General features: G+C 37.0%; 2 protein-coding genes across 2 annotated transcripts; one reads left to right on the forward strand and one right to left on the reverse strand.

The window, feature by feature from the left end:
* The first annotated feature begins 9,041 nt into the window (after nt 1-9,041).
* Nucleotides 9,042-12,582, forward strand: LOC116167250. The gene is made up of 2 exons (XM_031482567.1): nt 9,042-10,422; nt 12,237-12,582. The coding sequence occupies exon 1, from the start codon at nt 9,089-9,091 to the stop codon at nt 10,406-10,408; it is 1,320 nt and encodes a 439-aa protein (XP_031338427.1). The 5' UTR covers nt 9,042-9,088; the 3' UTR covers nt 10,409-10,422; nt 12,237-12,582.
* Nucleotides 12,583-14,533: 1,951 nt separating this feature from the next.
* On the reverse strand, nt 14,534-18,459 carry LOC116160647. The gene is made up of 3 exons (XM_031473897.1): nt 18,439-18,459; nt 17,256-18,394; nt 14,534-15,452 (listed from the first exon to the last, which is right to left on the reverse strand). The coding sequence occupies exon 2, from the start codon at nt 18,377-18,379 to the stop codon at nt 17,276-17,278; it is 1,104 nt and encodes a 367-aa protein (XP_031329757.1). The 5' UTR covers nt 18,380-18,394; nt 18,439-18,459; the 3' UTR covers nt 14,534-15,452; nt 17,256-17,275.
* Nucleotides 18,460-21,486: the final 3,027 nt, after the last annotated feature.

Here is a 21,486-nt window from a genome sequence, read left to right on the forward strand (position 1 = left end):
TCTTGTAAACCGCTAAGCTCATTTTATTGCGTACATAAGCAATTTGCACTGGTTAGTGGAAGATAAATATCGTACCGCAAGAGGGCAACTAATTTGAACTGATAATTTAAGATAAGGTAGGTTTTAGTTGATATTGTATCTCTAGTTTGCATGCGGCTACCAACGACTGGCATTAAATCTGCAAAAACAGTATATCCTTTTTATCTTTCGGTATTAATGCAATTGTGTAGCCGCCTGGAAATGTGTAACACTAACTAGGATCCGTTGGATATAAAGGCCGATATGATATTAAATAGCAGTTAATAATAGATTAAACACTAGTTTGAGGAAGGAACCTTTTTATTCAAATTCCTCCATCTCTCAGACATATGGCCACTGCGGATATCAAACAAAAAAGGTTCGTACGCAATGCCTTAAATAAGTAAACAACAGGAATGCGATATGATCTCTTCTGGTGAAACCCTTTTCCTTATCCATTCGTTTTTACAAGGGAATGGCTATATTCATGATAATGGGTTAATTTTTGTTGACCGGAGTCCAAGGCACAGTATATAGGGTTTGTTCACAATACAGAAAAACGTTTCCCCTTCTCGTCTCCAAGTGGAAGAAGCGGAGATTTCAGTACAGGAGTGGAACCATCCTATTTCATCATACAATACTTATCCTTATATTATTACTAAAGTATGGTTAAAGGTTTCCACTATTTTTAGTAAAAATTTTAATTCAATTTACAGGCCGGATGGACGGCCAGTCAATTTAAGCAATTTCGGCCTGGAAGTTAACGTTTACAATTTTTTTCCCTCACGCTTCCATAAAATAACTTCACCACTATATACGATGTAAGTCATTTACCAAGCCAAGACGATTTGTTAGTCGAAACTAGTCGCGCAATTATTAACTAATAAACAGGCAGTATGAGGAAGGTTATGTGTTATCATGAATTAATTTGTCTACCATCAAATTTGATTAGAATGCCTTAAATAATACCTTTCTGAACGTTCTGGTTTTTTTTATCAAAATTGTTTTGTTTGGAATTTGTAGACTCCAGATGGCATTGTTAAATTAAATCATTGGGACTCCTTACTTCAAGCTGAAACCAGCGAAACATACCAGCTGAAGGCAGCGTGCCGTGTGCTGTCAGGATGCGCGCATTCTGTTGTGTTACACGGGTAGATCGTATCGCGCAAAAGTAAATCTTCAAAACGAAATATTGAACAAGTAAAATTGTATTTGACAAATTTTTCGTATCTCGCAAAAGAGATATTGAGGTGACTCTCTTATCTCGAAGGCACTGTTGCAAACGGATAAAATATTGAATTGTAAACATGAATTCAAAAACTATTGAAAATGCACTTAAAGTGTGCTTCTTATTACTTTACCATATCATTCATAGAATATACCAGTTGTTCTCTGATGATAAAATAATCGATTTATTAAAATATTGTGGGTTATTCATGTTATTGTACTGTTTGTAACATTCATCATGTACATTCGTTACTAAAATTGGACATTTTTAAGAGCAGGCTATGAAGTGAAAGCGTTTATTTGCTAATATTTTTCGCATATTATAGTTTGCGTAGTGGATAATAAAATGATATAGGGATGTAATTAGAAACTATCCTTATTTTTTAATGCAGAATCTATTGGTGAACATGAAAAAGGGGGTTTCCATTTAATTTAATTCATTTAATAGGTTTTCAACATTCTCAAAACTGAGAAATTTGACATCAATTTCCTAAGCACCGTATATAAATTTGTTGTATACTACGTACAGTAATTAATTCGCAAATAATAAATCAGCAAAATCTTCATTTATTGATTAATTTCGTCACGCAGAATTGCAACATACATGACCATGCAATTTCTATGGGGAAAAGCTACCTGCGCCACCTAGAAAGCACGAACGGGGGTTACGTTTGGCATCTTGTCTTGAATGGCGGTCGTGAACGCGGCGCTCTATAAATATTTGTTGTTATTCTGTGGTATTTAATGCAGGTAGTAATTTTTGCATTTCTTTATATCGTATTTGTGTTTTGTATGCCGCATTTTATATTTTTTGTGTGTTTCAATCTTTGTTTTTGAAATTTACTTAATCACATGTGTGATACCGTTATGCTATTGTTTGTAATTGTTTACGTTTTTGGTGTAATGTTTGCTTAATTTATGTTTATTGATGTTGATTACTTGATCTTGTCCCTGAAGTAACATTCATGTAAGTTTTGATAATTTTATTTTAATATGTGGAAATTACCGATTCGTTTGACGGTCTTGTACGGACTTGTTGTTTGTTACTAACAATTTTCTCCGTGAATGAAGCAATCACGGAGGTGTTAAAAAAACTGTAGCCAAATTTGAGTTACGACACCTAATTCCGTGATTGTCTTCGACATCCAACTGTAGCCTCGAAACCCCGAAACCAAGGGCGGGCTACCCATCTTGCAGAAGCGGGATTACGCTAATCAAAGCTCTTCAGTTTAGAATCTATGTGCGATAAATGAGTTACGATTCGAAATTTCCACATATCTTGTTTTTAGTTAAATTTTCCTGCAAGGCCATGTAATTTTCCATCTTGCTTTTAACAAAAGGATTTTATTGCACCAAAGATGAGCCACATCCTGTACTCTTAACCCTTTCTCAGAATTTAGGTACCTGCTCCTACCTGACCAATTGTTCCCAAAAACTTGCTTTTAACCTTGAGTGTAACCAACATTGTATATATGCATTTACTATCTTTGTTAACTACTGCTTAAACTTTTACAAAATATTTTGTTAATTAATTTTTGGACAGTATTAATCAAACTGCGAGGTTTTTCTTACGTCGTACTCTTTTTACCCTTAGCAGTTACTTTTGCGAGAGTACGACACCTTTAATTATATTTGTCTTACTAACCTATCATAGCGCATTTTATATCTGTGATACGCGGGCATAAAGTACCACTTTATGCCCTAGGGCATTAAGTATCACCATAGTAACTCATTTATACTTAATGACAAAACAAACAAATATTTGCAGGTCTTTGAAAATTAAAAACGTCAATTATTAATTGTCAATACCTACTAAATCCCAAGATGGGCCTTATTTCGTATAGTTTCTGGAACTTCTTGCTCATTCACGATGAATTGAATTACTTTTAAAATTACGTTTGACGTTTGGATGGTTTCAATCACATTAACAAATTCGAACCACGCATACTCGATCAAACATAATGAATTATTTTGTAAACGAATTTTGACGAAGAAAACTATTTGTAAAACATAAAATTGTGTATGTACCATGTAACGAGTGGTTTTATTTCGCGCCAAATTTCATTAAAAATTTCGAAATTTCTTGTCATGATAGTGAAGGTCACCCTGTATATTTCATTATTTGTTCCGGTTAGAAATTTTGTGTTTGGGCATTTAGGTTCGCTCAAGACTATGGTCCGATAGATTTAATTTCGCTCAGATTTAATTTCGTCGTGGGAAGAGTGCAAAGCTGATTGACGTCATCATGAGTAATGCGAGGTTTTTGTCGTTCGTTTATCAACTTTGGCGCCGTCTAGACCGAGAAAAGGAGCGGATGTAGCACCGAGCCGTCAGGAGATAAGGAGTTTTCACGTCATCAGCGGAAAACCGTGAGATCAGTTTTAGTCAGCAGTTCTTTGAGGTTGACGACGAAGTTAGAGTGGGTTAAGTCTTCTTTATCTGAACCAATGGGAGAATTTCTAGCGGGAGCCATTTTTGTTTTATGGTAATTTGGGTGTGATTTTTTCATTTCAATTCTGAAGAAGGGGATCGTTTTAGAAGAGACTCGCGTTTAGTACGTCGAGGGGTCAACACGTACTTTGAGTGATCGCGTTTTAGAAAAGACTCGCGGTTAGTACGTCAAGCGGTCAACACGTACCTTGAGCGATCGTTTTTGGTACACTTGGCGGTTTGAGCCACCGGCTTATTTCGGTTGCTCCCAGTTGCGTGCTTTTTGCACCCGTTCCGAAGTGTTATTTTTCTTTTCGTGTCGATTTTTTGGCGAAGAAGACCCAGGTTCCAATCAGGTGATATTTGGGCGAACCCTTGAGCTTCACCCCAGTTTACTTTGGATGCAGTGAATCGCGTTAGGATACGTTGTGATTTCTCGAGGATACATAATTCAAAGTGCTGCCCAAGTCCTCAAGGCGCAGAATTTCGGGATCCGCCCCAGGTGGAATTTCCTACTAGTGCCGTAAGGTCATTTGTCGAAGGAGCGCTGCGTTTCGGAGAGATATTTGCCCCAAGAAGAGCTGGTGAAATAATACTTTGAACCATCGCGGTTTACCGTCGGATAGTGATCATAAAAGTTTGTGTTCTGCTGTACCGCTAACTCAAAAATCTGTATTCCGCAGGCGGTCAAAGCTAATAAACTGATAAAATAAAATTAAATACACGTGCTGTGTAGAAACTTTGGCAACTAGCCGTCTCCCACTCGCCACGCGAAGGATTTCCTGGACTAAGTTTCCGTTCAAACACTAAACTTTGCTTTCGTTCCGAGGAAGGATAGGCACCGTGGATTTTTGTTTCCGTGTGTTAAATTCAAGCCAACCCCTAGGAAGTCACAGAGACTAAGTGTCAGATCACATCCACCCTGTACCAGAGGAAAGAGCAGTTCACAAGATCGGCTGTACAAATGTTGTAAAGGTTAGTCTAAATTAAATTTGTAATATTCTGTAAAATTCCACTTTTTGGTAATTAAGCTATAGTAAAAAAATTTTTGATTTGATTGTTTATAAAAGTCCAATGAACGATTACCAAAGAGTAGAATAAATTTTTGTGTTTATTTAAATAAGTCCCAGCCCACGCTGGATTAAAAAACCGATTACCTGTTGTTGCAATTTTTCAAACTGTAGAGGATGGCCACCCCTTGAGTAAATTAGTTTCACCTGATAGGATTTTTTATTTAGTTTAGTTGTCATTGTTAAGCTAGTGTTTTTACAAGGAGAAGAGAAGAACTGCTAGATCCCTGTAAATTGTTTGTATCGCTAATCTCATTTCAATATATTATCTATTTGGTGTCAATGTGCCTATGTCTTTAACGAAGAACGAGGGGAAGGAAAGGGAGGAGTAGGAGTTGAGGCAGGAGACTGGTAGGCGGCAGGTCAAGGTTTGTTACGCAGTTTCAAGAGTAAAAAGCCCACCGATTTGAGTTAGCCGGAGCATTTATTTTTATCGATTGAGCAGCCTGAGAAGAAGACGGTTTGCCTTGCCGGGCGGAACCGATGGTAATTTTCAAGTCCAGAAGGAACCCCCGTAGCAACCACGGGCATAAACTGATGTTTATACTCTCGGGCGACTAACTAACTAACTCGTCGACCTCGAGAATATAAGCATCACTATTATGCCCTTAATACATAAATAACTATAATGTACAGCAACTAAATTTCCGGGCTTTCACAATCTTAATAATTACGATCATTATTAAACAAACTTTTCACAATTTCAGTGTTTTATTTAACGTTCCTTCCCTACTGTGCTTCAGGTCATAGCGTTGTTTGCAACTAACGTAACGTTTGTAACTACCTTAGATGTTTAATCACGTGCCACTTTTCAAATTTAAGCGGGATCTTGTTTAGTTTTGGAGGGAATAGTCATTCGGGTGGCCATTTTTAAACATTGCCGGGTTGACTTTTATTTCCGTGTTCTTGTAGTGTGAAATTTGCGTAGAACCTGGGGGTTAAGTACACTACAAGGTGATATTAAAATTGTCCTGAAACAGTAACTGTCAGCTTACGCGTTTTTTTTTAATTTTTGCTCTGTTTGGACTCAAGTTATTATTTTGTTTATTACTAAATCAATAACAGAAAAAAACTTACTGCTTCTAAAAAAATTGATATTTTCGTCGTAAATGAGGTGGACAGAGTGATAGAAACTTGATCGTAGAATAAAGCAATATTGTTAGGTATTGTTAATGAAGTTCGAACTTCACAGTACTACGACGTTAAATCTTTTCATTTAGCATGGATTAATTCAATTTGATACATAATAATTTACACATAGCTTTTATAATTCACGAAACTTTCGTGTGGCATTGCCTTGAAATAAATGCATCTTTCATCAAGGATATATACAGCCACTGGGCGCATAATTCAAGGACATGTCAATTAAAATGTAGGCTGCCGCATTAATTATGCGAGCGGCTTACGTAAATTATACCAAATTTAGCTGAAAGGGTGAATTATTTTCTTTTGCTTGCGTTTTTTGTATTTTTCTTTAGATTTTAATTTTATCATTTCATATATTTCAGATAAATTTGCAAAGTGATTCTTCATAACTAGAGTGAGAGACAAATACTAGAGTATCGCCCTCTCTCACTTTCTGCGCCTGACTTAGAAATAAGTACAACAGTATACGAGCAAGGCCCTTCCCGTTGCTTTGCATAGAGTTCACTGTACATAACCAACCCTAGCTTGTACGCAAATAGCGCTAAATAATCTACGCACGCTTTTGGCACTAATTCGTGAATTCCTTATAACGATATCCACCAACCGCACCAGTACCTACCAATTAACAACAAGCGCTATTGAATGATGCGAGTCTGTAGCAATAAAGAATATTTCCTACTTTAAAAAATGTGACAGCCGACCGATAATGAAGAAACAGTGACCAAAAAGTCGCTCTGTTTATATTGTATAATTAATACGTAAACGTATCTGTGCAACTTGGAAATGCGAACCAACAAATTAAGGTATCCTCTCTTTGAAGAAAGAAATCGACGAAACCCGATGTGATAGGGAGAAGGTATAACAGTTGCCTATGCTACAGATGATCATTACTTTTGTCAATGAGAGTACATACTGTAGTTCTGAACATTGTTAAAAATTACCGCGACTACAGCTTAAGATTCCTTCAAGGAGTTGAACAAACAACTTCGATCAATCATTAATTGCACGTCTGAGGGTCGTAGAAATTCGGGCTATAATAACACTATTTAATGAAATGTCATCTGGGTCTCACATTAGGCGATGGAATGATGAAAAATCGCGCATTCCACCATAAACCTATTAAAGAACCCAAATTGGAAAGGTAATCTAAAATTTTATAATTACCACCGAAATTTTAATCCCAACGTATGTTAACAAAGTTTCGCTCTTTTTACGTTACGGACGTAATTGTCCTTTGCAAAAATGAAACTCCTTTGGGTTTCGATTATACACGAAAGCTCATATGAAACTTTAATCAAAAAAGTAATCCGTAGCATGAAACGCGGCAGCAATTTTACTTTGAGGTATTAAAGTAATTAAGCGCAGAAGTAAATTTTTTTTATAATACTTTTCTACGAAAATTGGGTTAGTTATGCAAATCGTTTTCCGCCTTATTACTACTTTAATTGAAATAACACCGCGAGTTACTCCTTTATATGCATTGTTATGGTTGTGAATCTTGCGTTTATCGCATCCCGTCTTGTTACTACGTTATATTAATTATACTAGGTTGCACTCAGGCGAATTGTTGTGCACAGTGCATTATTAATAGCGCAATAGTAAGCCAAGCACGAAATGCTAATTACGTTGCAGAAATTTAGAACGACGACCATAAGGAGAAGTATATTACGACAGAGAATCACAACGCTTTAGTGATTACGTACTAAAGTCCGTTCAGGATATGCGCCGAGGCTAACTCAATTTTGAATATGCTGAATAAATATGTTGCGCATCCCACTATACCAAATTTTCTGTTGTAAATTGTTACTTTATTTGCCGGATTTACAATTAGGCACTCATAGGCTACTAGAATACGAGATGGGCATTCAGTTGAATGGATTAACATTTGACTATAATTCGCACACCCCACATTTTAGAAGACTTTCATAATCTCTTATTCCCCTGAATCGTAGCATGACTGTCAACCGATTAAAGTAAAAGTAGAAAAATGAATTAAGGTGAGGCCAAGATATATAGACATCTTATTCCGAGGTTACCCCTACAATTTTCATAATAACATTAAGGCCGTTTCTGAGAAAACGGATTCATTTTAAATGCAAACGTAATAAAGCTATTGTTCCAGATTCGATAAATTTAAGTGGTTTTTTTCTAAATATTATGCATTATGTAAAATATGTAACTTCATTAGACTTGCAAAGAAGCTTTTAGGAAGAATATGATTTCTGTATATTTACAAAGAAAGCTGTCTGTGTATACCTTTGTATGTGACTGCATTACACATAAACAATAGACAATATTTTAAAACTGAATACGGTCGACATACTCAAATATTGTTTCGTAAGATTTTCTAGTATACAAGACTAATCTTTGGTACGTCAACAGTAGCAACAAAAATGTAGACAAAATATGGCATATACTCTGCATTTCAGTTAAAACGAGTCACCCTTAATATCCATCGATAGTGAAACTGTAAAACATGAAACACTTTCACCTTTCAGGGGATACACTACAACCACCCCTCCCCAAATAATAAAATAATAGTCGTTATTCCTTTTAACATTATAAACGTTCGAAATGGCCACCATTAAATTGCATACAGACCGACTGTGTAGCTCAGTGGTAGAACGTTGGGCTACATAGGCGGAGGTCGGGTAGGGTAGGTAAACCTGTCTGGTACAAGTGACCCTTTATCTACTTTTTTGTTTTTTTCTTTTTATTTTTTTCTATTTTTATTGTTCTTTTTTGTTCCGTTTCTATTTTATAATTTTTATTTTATTTGATTTATTATATTTCAAGTCCAGTCCTCAATATTACATAATTAAGAACACTGTAGTAAATGCTGTCTCCAGCTTTCAGCACAAGTTTTAAAGAATACACCAAAAATTCTGCGTCCGGTCCTGTCCGTATATTCCCGTTATTCATGTACCCACACCTACCGGCGCGATTTATCCTCATTATGCTTCTTGTGCTTTCAGCGTGAGTTTATTTTCGTCGACGTTATCGCGATAAGTATTTTTTTTGCGTTTTTATCTCGGCGTTACCTGTGATTCAATCAGTAAGTACCGATGAATCGGTTTGTTACCGACAATTCTTTTTATTCTTACGAGTAGACTTTCTCATCTACTTACTTGCGTGTTTGGACTTCTAACCTCAAAATTTTTCAGAGTATTTATTACAGATTATTTTAGTTATTCGAAATGGGAAAGAATAAAAAACGAGCTAGATCAAACAGCTCAGATTCTGGAGACCGTGTAAGTTCCAAGAAACTGATGAAACGCATTAAAAAACTCGAAATTGAGTTAAAAAGGCAACGTTCTCGTTCTCGGTCGAATTCCGAAGGTCGTCACCGACGATACCGGTCACGTACGCCAAAGCCTACGTCATCGACTCGTTCATCGCAAAGCCGGCAGTGTATGCCGCGTTCTTATTCTCGCTCTCCGGCCCCGAAACGTGTAGTTTCGACGAGGCTCAGGGAGAGTACGACGACTCCGAACCTTAGTCCGGACCATCAACGCAGTCCGCGTTCCTGGTCGCGATCTCCACCGCCGAAGCATGCAGCTAAAGCGGAAAGGAGTAAGGAGGCGGCAGTTTATACGGAAATATCAAACAACAATAATAAGAATGCGTGTAGCATTCCTAACCCTGTTGCCAATAACGATATGTGTAGTGTCGTTAACTCTCCCGACAGGGACGAACTACAAATTTTTTGCGATGAGGAATTGCCTACCATGTCGGAGGATATTTTTAACTCCTTAGGAGAGGATCCGAATAGGGTAGCAACTAACAGTTTTTCACTGCATGAAAAACTGGTAACCAGATGGGACGCCTTATTAACTAATGGCTTAAAGAAGGGAGATTCACAAACCCTACTTAATAATTATGAATTACCATCTAATTTAAAGAGTTTATGCCCCCCTAAACTAAATCTTGAAGTAAAGGCTGCTTTACAAAAACAAAATATTTTGACAGACTCGGCTTATGTAGAGATACAAAACCAGTTAGGAAAAGGACTTACTGCCCTGGGTAAGGGCATAAGCTTATTGTTAGACAACCTAAACAAGATACCCGAGGATACAAGGAACCCAATTTTGACTAATTTGGGTGATTCCGGACGTATTCTTACTAATTTATTCCACAGGGTTTCCATTACCAGAAGAAACCTTCTAGTCCCCTATTTAAACAAAAACCTCAAAGATCTAACAGATAATACATTAGGTTCTGAGTTTTTATTCGGATCCGACTTAAATGAGAAATTAACCTCTGCAAAGACTCTTGAGAGTATATCTAAAGAGTTAAAACTTCCGACCTCATTTAAAAGCCCTGTTAAAAAACTTACCAAATTGGGGGGGGCAAAGGGCCAACCATTACTGCGATACCAGAATCAGAAACCACATTTTCATTACCCGGCTCGTCATTCGGGGGAGACAGGGCCGCAGAAGTCTCTACAGGCCCCCAGAAGGTACAACAACAACTATGCTCCCAAGAAAAGAGACGGAGAGAGGAAGAAGAGGTATTAAACCATAGTGATTCGGTAAGTTCTAACTATGCAGGCCGCCTTCGGTTCTTTCTAAAATCCTGGTCGACTTTAACTTGTAATCCAGTCATACTAGATTGGTTACAAGGATATAGACTACCCTTTGTACAATTACCATCTCAAAAACAAGCTGTGTTTTCAAAAACCTTGTCGGCTTTGAAACAAACAGAGATGGACTTACAAATTAATTATTTATTAAAGTTAGGTGCTATAAGAAGGTGCAATCCTTGTTTTGATCAATTCATTTCGACAACTTTCCTAGCCGATAAGCCCAATGGGAAAAAACGATTTATAATCAATTAAAAAAACTTGAATCGTTTTATCGTTGCACCGCATTTTAAAATGGAAGATGCTAGAACAGCAAACAGATTAATTCAATACGGTAATTACTCTGCTACCGTAGACCTTAAAGATGCTTATTATTTACTTCCAATCCATCCGGAACACAGAAAATATCTGAGATTTTACCATAAGGACATTCTCTTTGAATTTAATTGCTTGCCGTTCGGTCTAGCATCAGCACCCTATACATTCACAAAACTAATGAAACCAGTCGTCGAACATCTTAGACAACATGGCATTTCTTGTATAAACTATCTTGATGATTTTTTAATTTTGGGTCCTAGTAAAAAAGTGTGTACAAAAAATGTTAATTTTGTCACCACCCTACTTTTTTCCTTAGGCTTTATAGTAAATAAGGAAAAAAGTTCTTTAATCCCTAGCACTTCTTGTCGATTTCTAGGGTTTATATTCGACTCTATTAACCTAACAATTGAGTTACCAGGGGAAAAAAGGCAAAAAATTATAAAACAAATAAATTTTTTTATGCGTAAAGAAAAATGTAAAATCCTACATTTTGCCCAATTTCTCGGTTTAATTAATTCAGCCTGTATGGCGGTTCCGTACGGTCGTTTGTACACAAAGTTGTTAGAAAGAGCAAAATTTTTGGCGCTTAATCATAATAAAAACAACTATAATTCTTACATGAATATTTCGCAAGAAATTAAGTTAGATTTAATTTGGTGGGCTGACCATATTGAGGATTGCAAAAATTCTCTTAAAAGACACAATTTTTCTTTAGAGATATCTACTGATGCTAGCCTCACAGGGTGGGGAGCGTACTGTAAGGGAGAGTCTACTCACGGTTGGTGGACAATCGATGAAGCTCAGGACCACATTAATATTCTCGAGCTTCAGGCCATTTTTTTCGGTTTACAATGCTTTGCAAAAGATTACAGAAGTTGTAATATTTTAATCAGAACGGATAATAGTACAGCTCTAGCGTACATTAACAAAATGGGAAGTGTTCAACATCCGAAGTTAAACTTACTATCCAGAAAGATATGGCAATGGTGCGAGAGATATGAGTTGTGGTTATTCGCCTCTTATATTAGCTCTAAAGATAATTGGAGGGCTGATCAAGCTTCCAGGATTTTAAAATCAGAAACAGAATGGTCTTTAAATGAGAAAATATTCCAAAATATTAAAATTAATTTTGGGGAACCAGATATGGACCTTTTTGCATCTAGACACAATAACAAATGCAAAAGGTACATATCATGGCAAAGAGACCCTGGATCAGAGGCAATAGACGCGTTCACGTTAGATTGGTCTAAATATTTTTTCTACGCATTCCCTCCCTTCTCCCTTGTTCTAAGAACAATTGAGAAAATAATTAACGATAAAGCCAAAGGTATCGTAGTTTTTCCATTGTGGAAAACACAAGCTTGGTATCCTATTCTTAAGACACTTATAATAGGAACTCAACTTGAATTTGGGCCTAAAGATAATATTCTTTTTTGTCCTTTTAGCAAGAAAACACACCCTTTGTCACAACAGCTTACCCTGGTGGCCGCAGTATTATCAGGGAGTCCTACAAAAGAAGAGGAATACCCAGTGAAGCTATCGACACAATGATCAGCTCACTTAGTGATTCCACAATCATTCAGTATGAGGTGACCTATAAATTATGGTGGAATTTCTGCAGAGATCGAAACATCTGCCCTTTTAACGTGGAATCGGAACCAGTTATTTCTTTTCTACAAAACATACTGGATTCTACTAATAACTTATTCGGGTCAGTTAACTCTCATAGATCAGCCCTCTCCTTAATTAGTATGAGTAATTTATGAGATGATTTATCTCTTAAACGGTTTTTAAAGGGGGTGTTTAAACTGAGACCTCCCAAACCTAAATATAATTACACTTGGAATCCTGAAAAGGTCATAAGGTATTTTGATAAATCCGATGACAGCAGTTTAACTTTCCTCTCACATAAACTGGTTACCCTTCTGACATTGGTGACGGGTCATCGATTACAAACGATTGCATTAATACGATGCTCTAATATCAACATAACTGATGAACGTATTAACATATTCATCCCAGATTTAATTAAGACATCTAAACCGAACAGTTATCAACCAAACTTAAGATTACCGTTTTTCAAAGAAAACAAAAATATCTGTGTCGCGTCGTGTTTATTAAGTTACCTGAACCACACGGAAAGTCACAGAAGAATAACTAACGATGATCATTTATTTCTAACTTGTTCTAAACCGTTCAAACCAGCAACGAAACAGACGTTAAGCCGATGGGTCAAGACCACACTTTATAAAGCCGGTGTGGACACAAAAATCTTTCAGGCCCATTCTACAAGACACGCCGCAACATCAGCAGCACTTAGAGGTGGTGTGTCTCTGGATGTTATAAGGCGTACCGCGGGATGGACTCAGTCATCTCAAACTTTCGCAAAATTTTACAACCGGCCCTTGATGGAAAACAATAACTTTGCAGAATGCATTTTAAGTCAAGGAACAATCAGTATTAACTCTCAGTTATAGACTTTAATACCTTAAGATTCAGGTCAAATTTCACTTACCTGCAAAATAGTTTTTATAAGTTTAGTAAATACTTACCACAGGGAAAAAATCTGTTACTTAAGTATGCGTATATAGGTTTCTTGTAGAATACTTTTTTGGTTGTTCAAAAACTAGTTTTCTTTTCTTACTTTTGGTGCTTTAGTATGCCTTTCTTGCTGTTATAAATGTTATTATGTATAAACAATATAGAGCGAGTGTTTTACGTCCACATTCTTTAAACATCTACAGTGTTCTTAATTATGTAATATTGAGGACTGGACTTGAAATATAATTTATCGATCAAAAGAACTTACCTGAAGTTCGATCGTAATTATATGAAAGTCCAGTCCGAAAATATTACAACCCACCCCTCCTCTCCCGTATGAACGTAAAACAAATTGTCTTTAAAATAATGAGGATAAATCGCGCCGGTAGGTGTGGGTACATGAATAACGGGAATATACGGACAGGACCGGACGCAGAATTTTTGGTGTATTCTTTAAAACTTGTGCTGAAAGCTGGAGACAGCATGTACTACAGTGTTCTTAATTATGTAATATTTTCGGACTGGACTTTCATATAATTACGATCGAACTTCAGGTAAGTTCTTTTGATCGATAAATTATTTCTTTATCTTTAATTTATAAATAAAAATATAATTGTTGCATGTACTACCACTGGAAATTTGTTTTGTAATAAAAATGGGTTTAAAAAGTTAATAAAATGCTAATCTATTATACGATCAAACGAACTTACCTTAGTGAAGTTCGATCGTAATTTTATGAATCTTCAGTCCGAGATATCACTTACTAGGTAGTACGCCCCTGGCGCTGCTACGTACCGCAATTTTAAAGCTAAAAATAACTAAAAGAAGAAAAACCTCTCCCCGTATTCCCACCGTTGGCCCGTGACGGAACATATTCATTTCTTTAAAGTAAGCCCTTGCAACTTCGAAGGGGAACCGAACAGGTTCACATGGGTGGGTGGGAAGTGATATCTCGGACTGAAGATTCATAAAATTACGATCGAACTTCACTAAGGTAAGTTCGTTTGATTGTATAATTTTATTTCACTTCAGTCCTTTTATATCACTTACTAGGTAGATGTTTAAAGCATTCATTGAAGTTGCATTTAATAACAAAATAATACATTTTACAGGTTATTAGAATTTAACACTGCTCTTGCAAACTCCGTTTCATTTATAATCGGTCGGTTATAGAATCGTGAGAAACAGGAAGATTCTTCTCCCCAACCAGCCGATTGAAAAATGCCGTCCACCGAGACTCCTTGCCTAAAGGCGACCGAAGTAGCCGCGTGGCGTGTAGAATGAGGCTTAAATAGGTCCGTTGGAATTCCCGAATCTTGTAGGACCATTTTCACCCACCTACTCAAAGTTTGCTTTGAAGCTATCCCATGTGGTCTTCTAATAGATAAGAATAAGAAGGATTTGTTTTTTCTAAGGGGGGCAGTACGCTGAAGAAAAATTTTCAACGTACTACCTACACATAACGCTGGTAAATCCTTAAAGTAGAAGGCTTGAAGGTAGGGTTGAGGTTTCCCTACCCTTGTAGTTTTCACTTTATCAGAAATAAAAATTTGGAATCCTGATGGGGATTCCCGAATGTTCTCAATTCTGATTAGAGCAATTGCATTTAACCTTTGTCCAGTAGTTAATAAAAGTAACATTAATAATTTTAAGGATAATTGTTTCAAAGTGAGATTCTCGTTTGGGAACCAATTCGAGAGAAAATTCAAAACTGGATGTGGGTTCCATGTGTTGGTGTACTTTGGCTTCGGTGGTCTAGTATTTGCTATGCCTCTAAGGTAACGCTTCAGTAGAATATCCTCTCCAACATTTCCTGGTAGAATAAGAGAAAGTGCAGATCTGTGGCTATTAAATGATCCGTAACCGCAGGATTTTCTTGTTAAAATAGTGTGTAGGAATTTAATTACTTCTTTCGGTCCCGAAGAGAACAAGGAACTTCCTGTGAGTTGACAAAACTTTCACCACATCTTGTAAGTAGTGTTATATTGCGCTTCCGTTGATCGGGATATCGAATGAATCATTACCTCCAAAGCGCAATCCGGTACTCCTCGTCTCTTTAACGCTTCCCTGATAAACGCACTGCTACCAGGGTAAGGTTCCTCGGAAGAGGTCGGGTTTCCCTAAAAGGAGAAGTCAGTGAATTCATACTTGGACCTAAAGTCATAGGATGGCCATCACATAATTCTAATAGTAATGGGTACCAAGATTGGGACGGCCACTTTGGAACAACTATAATTCCCACAGCTTTGTCGGAGACAATTTTTTGTAAAACTTTAAGAATAAGTGAAAAAGGCGGGAAGGCATAGAAAAAAAAGTTGCTCCAGCAAAGAGTAAATGCATCCACTGCTATCGAATTCGGGTCCGGGAGCCAAGAGACATAATTACAACACTTATGATTCAATTTTGATGCAAAAAGGTCTATCTCTGGTGCTCCAAAATTCGACACAATTTGCGTAAAAGCGGATTGAGCTAGCGACCATTCTGTCTCTGTAGACCGACAGCGAGATTCTTTGTCCGCTCTCCAATTATCTTTAGAATTTATATACGAAGCAAAAATAAAAATTTCGTTCTTCTCGCACCATGACCAGATTTGTCGAGTAATCCCGTTCAAAAGAGGGTATTGAATACCACCCATCCTGTTGACATACGACAGAGCAGTGGTATTGTCAGTACGAATTAGGATTTTACATTTTGAACTATTCTTAGCAAAAGATTTCAGACCATAAAAAATGGCTTTCAGTTCTAAAAAATTTATGTGTTGCTTTCTCTCAACAGTACTCCAAAACCCATGAGTCTTTACGTTATCGCACCAAGCTCCCCAGCCAGAAAGCGAAGCATCCGTAAAGATCTCCTTCAAAAAAGGATCGCAACTGATACTGTGTTGTGATGACATAATATGTTGATCCCACCACCATAAATCAGGTAGGATGCCAGCATTTAGAGACATGGAGGAATCGTAATTCGAATTACTAGACTTCAAGGCCAAAAATTTTTGCCGTTCCAAAAGCTTCGTATAAACCCAGCCGTACTGTACTGCTGGGCAGGCAGACACTAGAACTCCAATAAAAGCAGCCAATTTTCTAATTGAAAAAGTTTTAGTGTGAAGAAAAAATTGTATAGAATCAGTAATTCTAATTTTCTTTTCTAAGGGCAATTCCAAAGTTAGATTTACAGAATCAAAGATAAATCCCAGGAATTGTTTTCTTTGAGACGGGGTGAGAGAACTTTTGTTGTAGTTAACAACAAAGCCTAAGGATTCCAGTAGCTGTAGTGCGAATCTGGTATTATTTAAACAAACTGAATGAGATCTCCCTAAAATTAAAAAGTCATCTAAGTAGTTAACACAGGGAATTCCCTTTTTTCGTAGACAAGAAGTAATAGGTTTCAATAATTTAGTAAATGTGAAGGGAGCTGAAGATAAACCAAAGGGGATGCACGTGAACTCATATAAGTTTCCATTGAAGTTAAATCTTAGATACTTTCTATCTTCAATGTGTATTGGAATCAAAAAATATGCATCTTTAAGATCTAAAGTTGTCATAAAGTAACCCTTATTCAGAAGTTTTGAAGCAGTTCTAAAGTCTTCCATTTTAAAGTGAAAATGTCTAACCGACAAATTAAGTTGCTTTAGGTTTAAGATGAATCGTTTTTTCCCATTTGGTTTATCTGCTAGAAAAAAACCCGATAAGTATTGATCTTTGTGTGGAGTACAAGCACAACTAGCTCCCAACTTTAACAAATCGTTGACCGATTGTAACAGGTGAGCGTGCTGCTCCGAAGAGAACGAACGGACCCAAGGTGGCAGTTCCTGTCTTGGCGGGTAAACAAATGGGATACGATAACCTGATATCCAAGACAAAACTATCGGATTCGAAGTAATTCGAGTTTGTAGAAAACATAATTAATCTACCAGCAAAACGTACCTGGTTTTCATTAGAGTTAATTAATTCCGAAAATTTTTGTAAGGGCGCCCTTGGACTGACCTCGATTCCCTTCTGTATCGGGCCGGGCGATGTCTGTTTCCCATCTCCGTCGAGGGAGTGAATTTTGTAAACTGACCCCTCTGTCGTCCCTCACGTCCCTTGGGTACAAGACTTTTAAACCTTGGTTTGTTCGAAGAATGAGGTAGCAGATCTTTGCTCGTTCTTTCGAGCACCTCTGCTGTTTTAACCAACTCTCCGAAATTTGACCCAAATAAGGATCTATCGGCAGTGGTTCCTTCTGCTAAATCTCGCATAGATTTGTTGAGGATCGGAAGCAGTAAGTTGCGCCTTGTTTTGGTTAAAGTATAGAAGAGGTCAGTAAAAATTTTGCCTGCATCCCACAAAGGTAAAAGTAAACTTTCTTTTACCTCTTTCGATAAACCGTCTGGATCATTTAAAATATTTGAAATGCTCAACCCTAAAGCATTAAGACCCTGAGCTATCTGTAACTGAATATCAGTATAGCAGCTGTCTTTTTTCCGGACTGTTAAATTAGTCACTTGCGACAATTCTTGGTTGATTGTCGGAAGGGTTAACTCCAGATTACTGTTTAAATTATACTTCCTTTTTATAGAAGCTAAATCGTTTTCTGGTACCCCATTGAGCAAAAAATTGTTCCATCTGGAACAAATAGCTGTATTTAAAGTAATAGTATTACTTTTAACTTTTTCGGGATCTTCGCCAATAATATTTAAGACATCATCATCCAAAACGACGTCATTATCAATAACCAAAGTCGGTGAGTTCTCTTTATTCTCCTCCGTTGTTAAACCTCCTGGGGTCTGATCAACGTGCAGATCAATCTCAGAGTGAAGAAAACTTTCATTATCTGAGGCCGAACTTCTGCGAGTCCGGTCCTGCAGAGTATGTGAGTGGCGAGACCTCGACCGAGAACGACGAAATCGGGTCTCGTCCGGAGTCGACGGAGATCGAGAATTGCGGCGATGTTTACGCTTAGAACGTTTTCTACGCCATTTTCTCTCCCGTCTTTCCAAACGTTTCAGACGATCTAAAACGGATAACGCCTCGTCATTATCTGACGAGCTAAAGCTTCTCTCTTCCATTTCTAAAAAACAAAACTAAAAGTAAATACATTAGAGAACTTACGTTACGAGCGACGTACACAAAGCGGTAACGAACTTATCACGCGCAGCGCAAAAGGCAGAATGAGTATGTTCCGTCACGGGCCAACGGTGGGAATACGGGGAGAGGTTTTTCTTCTTTTAGTTATTTTTAGCTTTAAAATTGCGGTACGTAGCAGCGCCAGGGGCGTACTACCTAGTAAGTGATATAAAAGGACTGAAGTGAAATAAAATCTTAAATATGCACAAAAACCTCAAAAATGCAAAATATGCACTATTTTCTTTGCGCCAATGAGAATAATTTTTGTTAGTTCGTGTAATAGTTATTTACATAATAAGTCATGAAAGTGGTCGTTTACATGACGCGGAGGCTTATTGAAAAGTACGAGGAGTATCTCTTTAATGCCTCCAACTCAGGTGGACTCACTTTCATGACATATTATGTATAAAATTTTAGCTGAAACCGCAACATGTAGATTACTTCCAAATTAAATTATTCATATGTGTGAAATTTTGATACCTAATCACGCACGCTAAAATCACTTTATTTAATTGTTTCCATAGAGATTTCAAAATAATTAAAACAATCAGTGTCATTTTTAATGCAGTTTGCAGTTTATGCTTCGTACTTTTCAACTATACAGTCTTTATAACTAGGTACAAAAGCAGGTATCAGTGAAGAAGAGTACCTACGCGAGGTTGTTATAATGTAGCCGAAGCTGCGGCCGCAGTAGTAGTAGTAGTATTCGCTCCCCACAAAATCAAGAAAGAGGTACGAAAAGGCGTACAAACCTTGAATGACTGGCGCAAAACTAAAGGAATAATTACTTCCACACATATTCCATTAATTGTTAGTAATTAATAAACCATTATCCTTTGTGTAGGTATGTTATTTAAAAATATCCACATAGTACTTAGGACTGTAATGGGAGTCAGGCAAAAATATTACAGTACTAGTCCGGTAAAGATCAACTTTCTAATGTCAAAATAGCCCTGAAATTTAGATTTTCTTGACGGTTTCAGGTAAATGATTCTTTTATTTTGAGCTGCATACAATTTACGTAATGCATAAAAGCATGAAATTCAGTCTCTAGTCATTAACAACAAAGGCAAATGTTACATAATGAATAGCAATATGGTCGTTAACAACCAAGGCACGTTGTTCATGGTACTGTTACCACATTTGTGCTTCAAAAGAGAGAATCGAACCTCGGCGACTCAAAGTAGGTAATATTGCGGTACAGGATGATGGATGGATATCCACCACGCCTGATTGATTTGACTGTATCCTACTATATCAAGTTACTAGTTTGTCGAATACCCAAGTGCTAACGGTACTGTTTCAGTGCAGACAAGATATCCGGGAAGGGATCTAAAATGGGAAAACGATTAACCTTGCTTACCCCAATATTTAGGGCGAAAACCTCTTTTCTAATAAACAACGGCTCTATTATGTCAAAAGTGTGGCATACGAGAACTCGATGTAATAGTTATTTATGTATCAAGGGCATTAAGGCGATATTTATGCCGAGGGCCTCTGGCCCGAGGGATTGTGTCGCCCGAGGGTTAATTAATAGAAAACATTTCTCATGTAAATGCGCATCCGCATGGAACCAACCCGGAGGACGGGTGTTCGAACCTGGGCTGAGGTAGGAATTTTTCATCTGTGACAGAGATGGGAATTTCCTTAGACCAGTTTCGAGCATTCTGCCGGCTACTCCGAATTAGGTTTCCCTGCAGTTCCCCTAATTCGTAAGGTAAATACCGGAGTAGTATACAACAACTTAAGACCTTCTGCAGGGTCACCTCTAAAAAGCATTATGCGGGTCACTCTGTAATTGGACGTAAGTCTGTTGAGGGCCTAGAACAAGAGGGACAAAAAATAAATTAATAAATCACAGAATTCATTGGAAAATAGAAGCAATCGCAATTCACCCCTATTAATGGATGGACATGTTGATTATTTGATTTTAAACTTAATTTAATTTTCTGGACAAAGACTTATATCAACATTTGTTATAATTACATTTAATGTCGCCAGCTTTAGCATGTAGAATTGTACTGCTATCTTTTTACGGTTCATTTATTTTTTTTGCTTTGATATTAAATTAATACACTGTCCGAGATTCGGTCGAATACCGAATAGTTGTTGAATATCCGTTGCAACTCTAATACAGTGTGAGCAACAATGATTGAAGCGTGCGTCATCACCGCTTGTTCCTATTAATATCAAAACTACCTTCTTTGTATGTAGTTGTATACGAAAATGACGTTCTGCGCTGTCACAGTGACGTGCGTCTATTCGTATTTCGTATCTTGTATCAAATCAGCATATGCTATGAGCGGCACATTGCCAATTTAGCTGAAGCGGCACGCTTCAATCTTTGTTGCTCACTCTGTATTAATGCAGTACGTTTGATGTAATAGCAATGCCCCTTGTGGTGACAAAAAAAGAAATAAAACAATGAAAGCAAAGCATTGGCAAAGAGACAAAAATTACAATTACAAACATCAAAGCATAAACATAGTGAAATTGTAATTTACAACTCGTTCCAAATATGTCACGCTGCCCATTTAAAAGGGAAGCAACTAAATGTTTTAATAAATTGTGTACACCGTCCGTAGTTCCTACTAGTTTATAATTCTTGCCTTTGATCGTAGTATAATGCTCCCTTATGCTACAGGTATGGTGTTCAAAAATGTATCTAACACGAATAGTGTGATCTCAAGGACATCAAATCAATTATAGAAAGAAGCTAAAAGATGTGCGTTTCAAAGTTTAGTTGTATTTTCACTTTATTTTTGAGTCCCTTGTCTGCATTCTTATAGTAACCTAAATATAAAATTTATCCGGAAATTATTCTATTCAAATAAGAACTGTTAAGAATAAATTTAAATCATAAGGAACCTAAATTGTTTGTAAACATAGCAATTTCCTATTCAACTCCCATAAAAGGCGAAAAAGATGAAACAGCGCGTGAAAGAATCGTGAATAATGTGGATTACGATATATAAAATATTACATTGAAATTGCCGAGAGCGTCCCATGTTTTTAAAATAAGTAACGAACATTATCCCTTTAAATACTC

This window comes from Photinus pyralis, unplaced genomic scaffold, assembly GCF_008802855.1.
Source record: "Photinus pyralis isolate 1611_PpyrPB1 unplaced genomic scaffold, Ppyr1.3 Ppyr1.4_LG1, whole genome shotgun sequence".
Taxonomy (NCBI): domain Eukaryota; kingdom Metazoa; phylum Arthropoda; class Insecta; order Coleoptera; family Lampyridae; genus Photinus; species Photinus pyralis.

What these genes read in the sequence shown, in the direction of transcription:
- LOC116167250 (XM_031482567.1), top strand. Translation starts at nt 9,089, where the DNA reads ATGGGAAAGAATAAAAAACGAGCTAGATCAAACAGCTCAGATTCTGGA.
- LOC116160647 (XM_031473897.1), bottom strand. Translation starts at nt 18,379, where the DNA reads ATGGAAGAGAGAAGCTTTAGCTCGTCAGATAATGACGAGGCGTTATCC.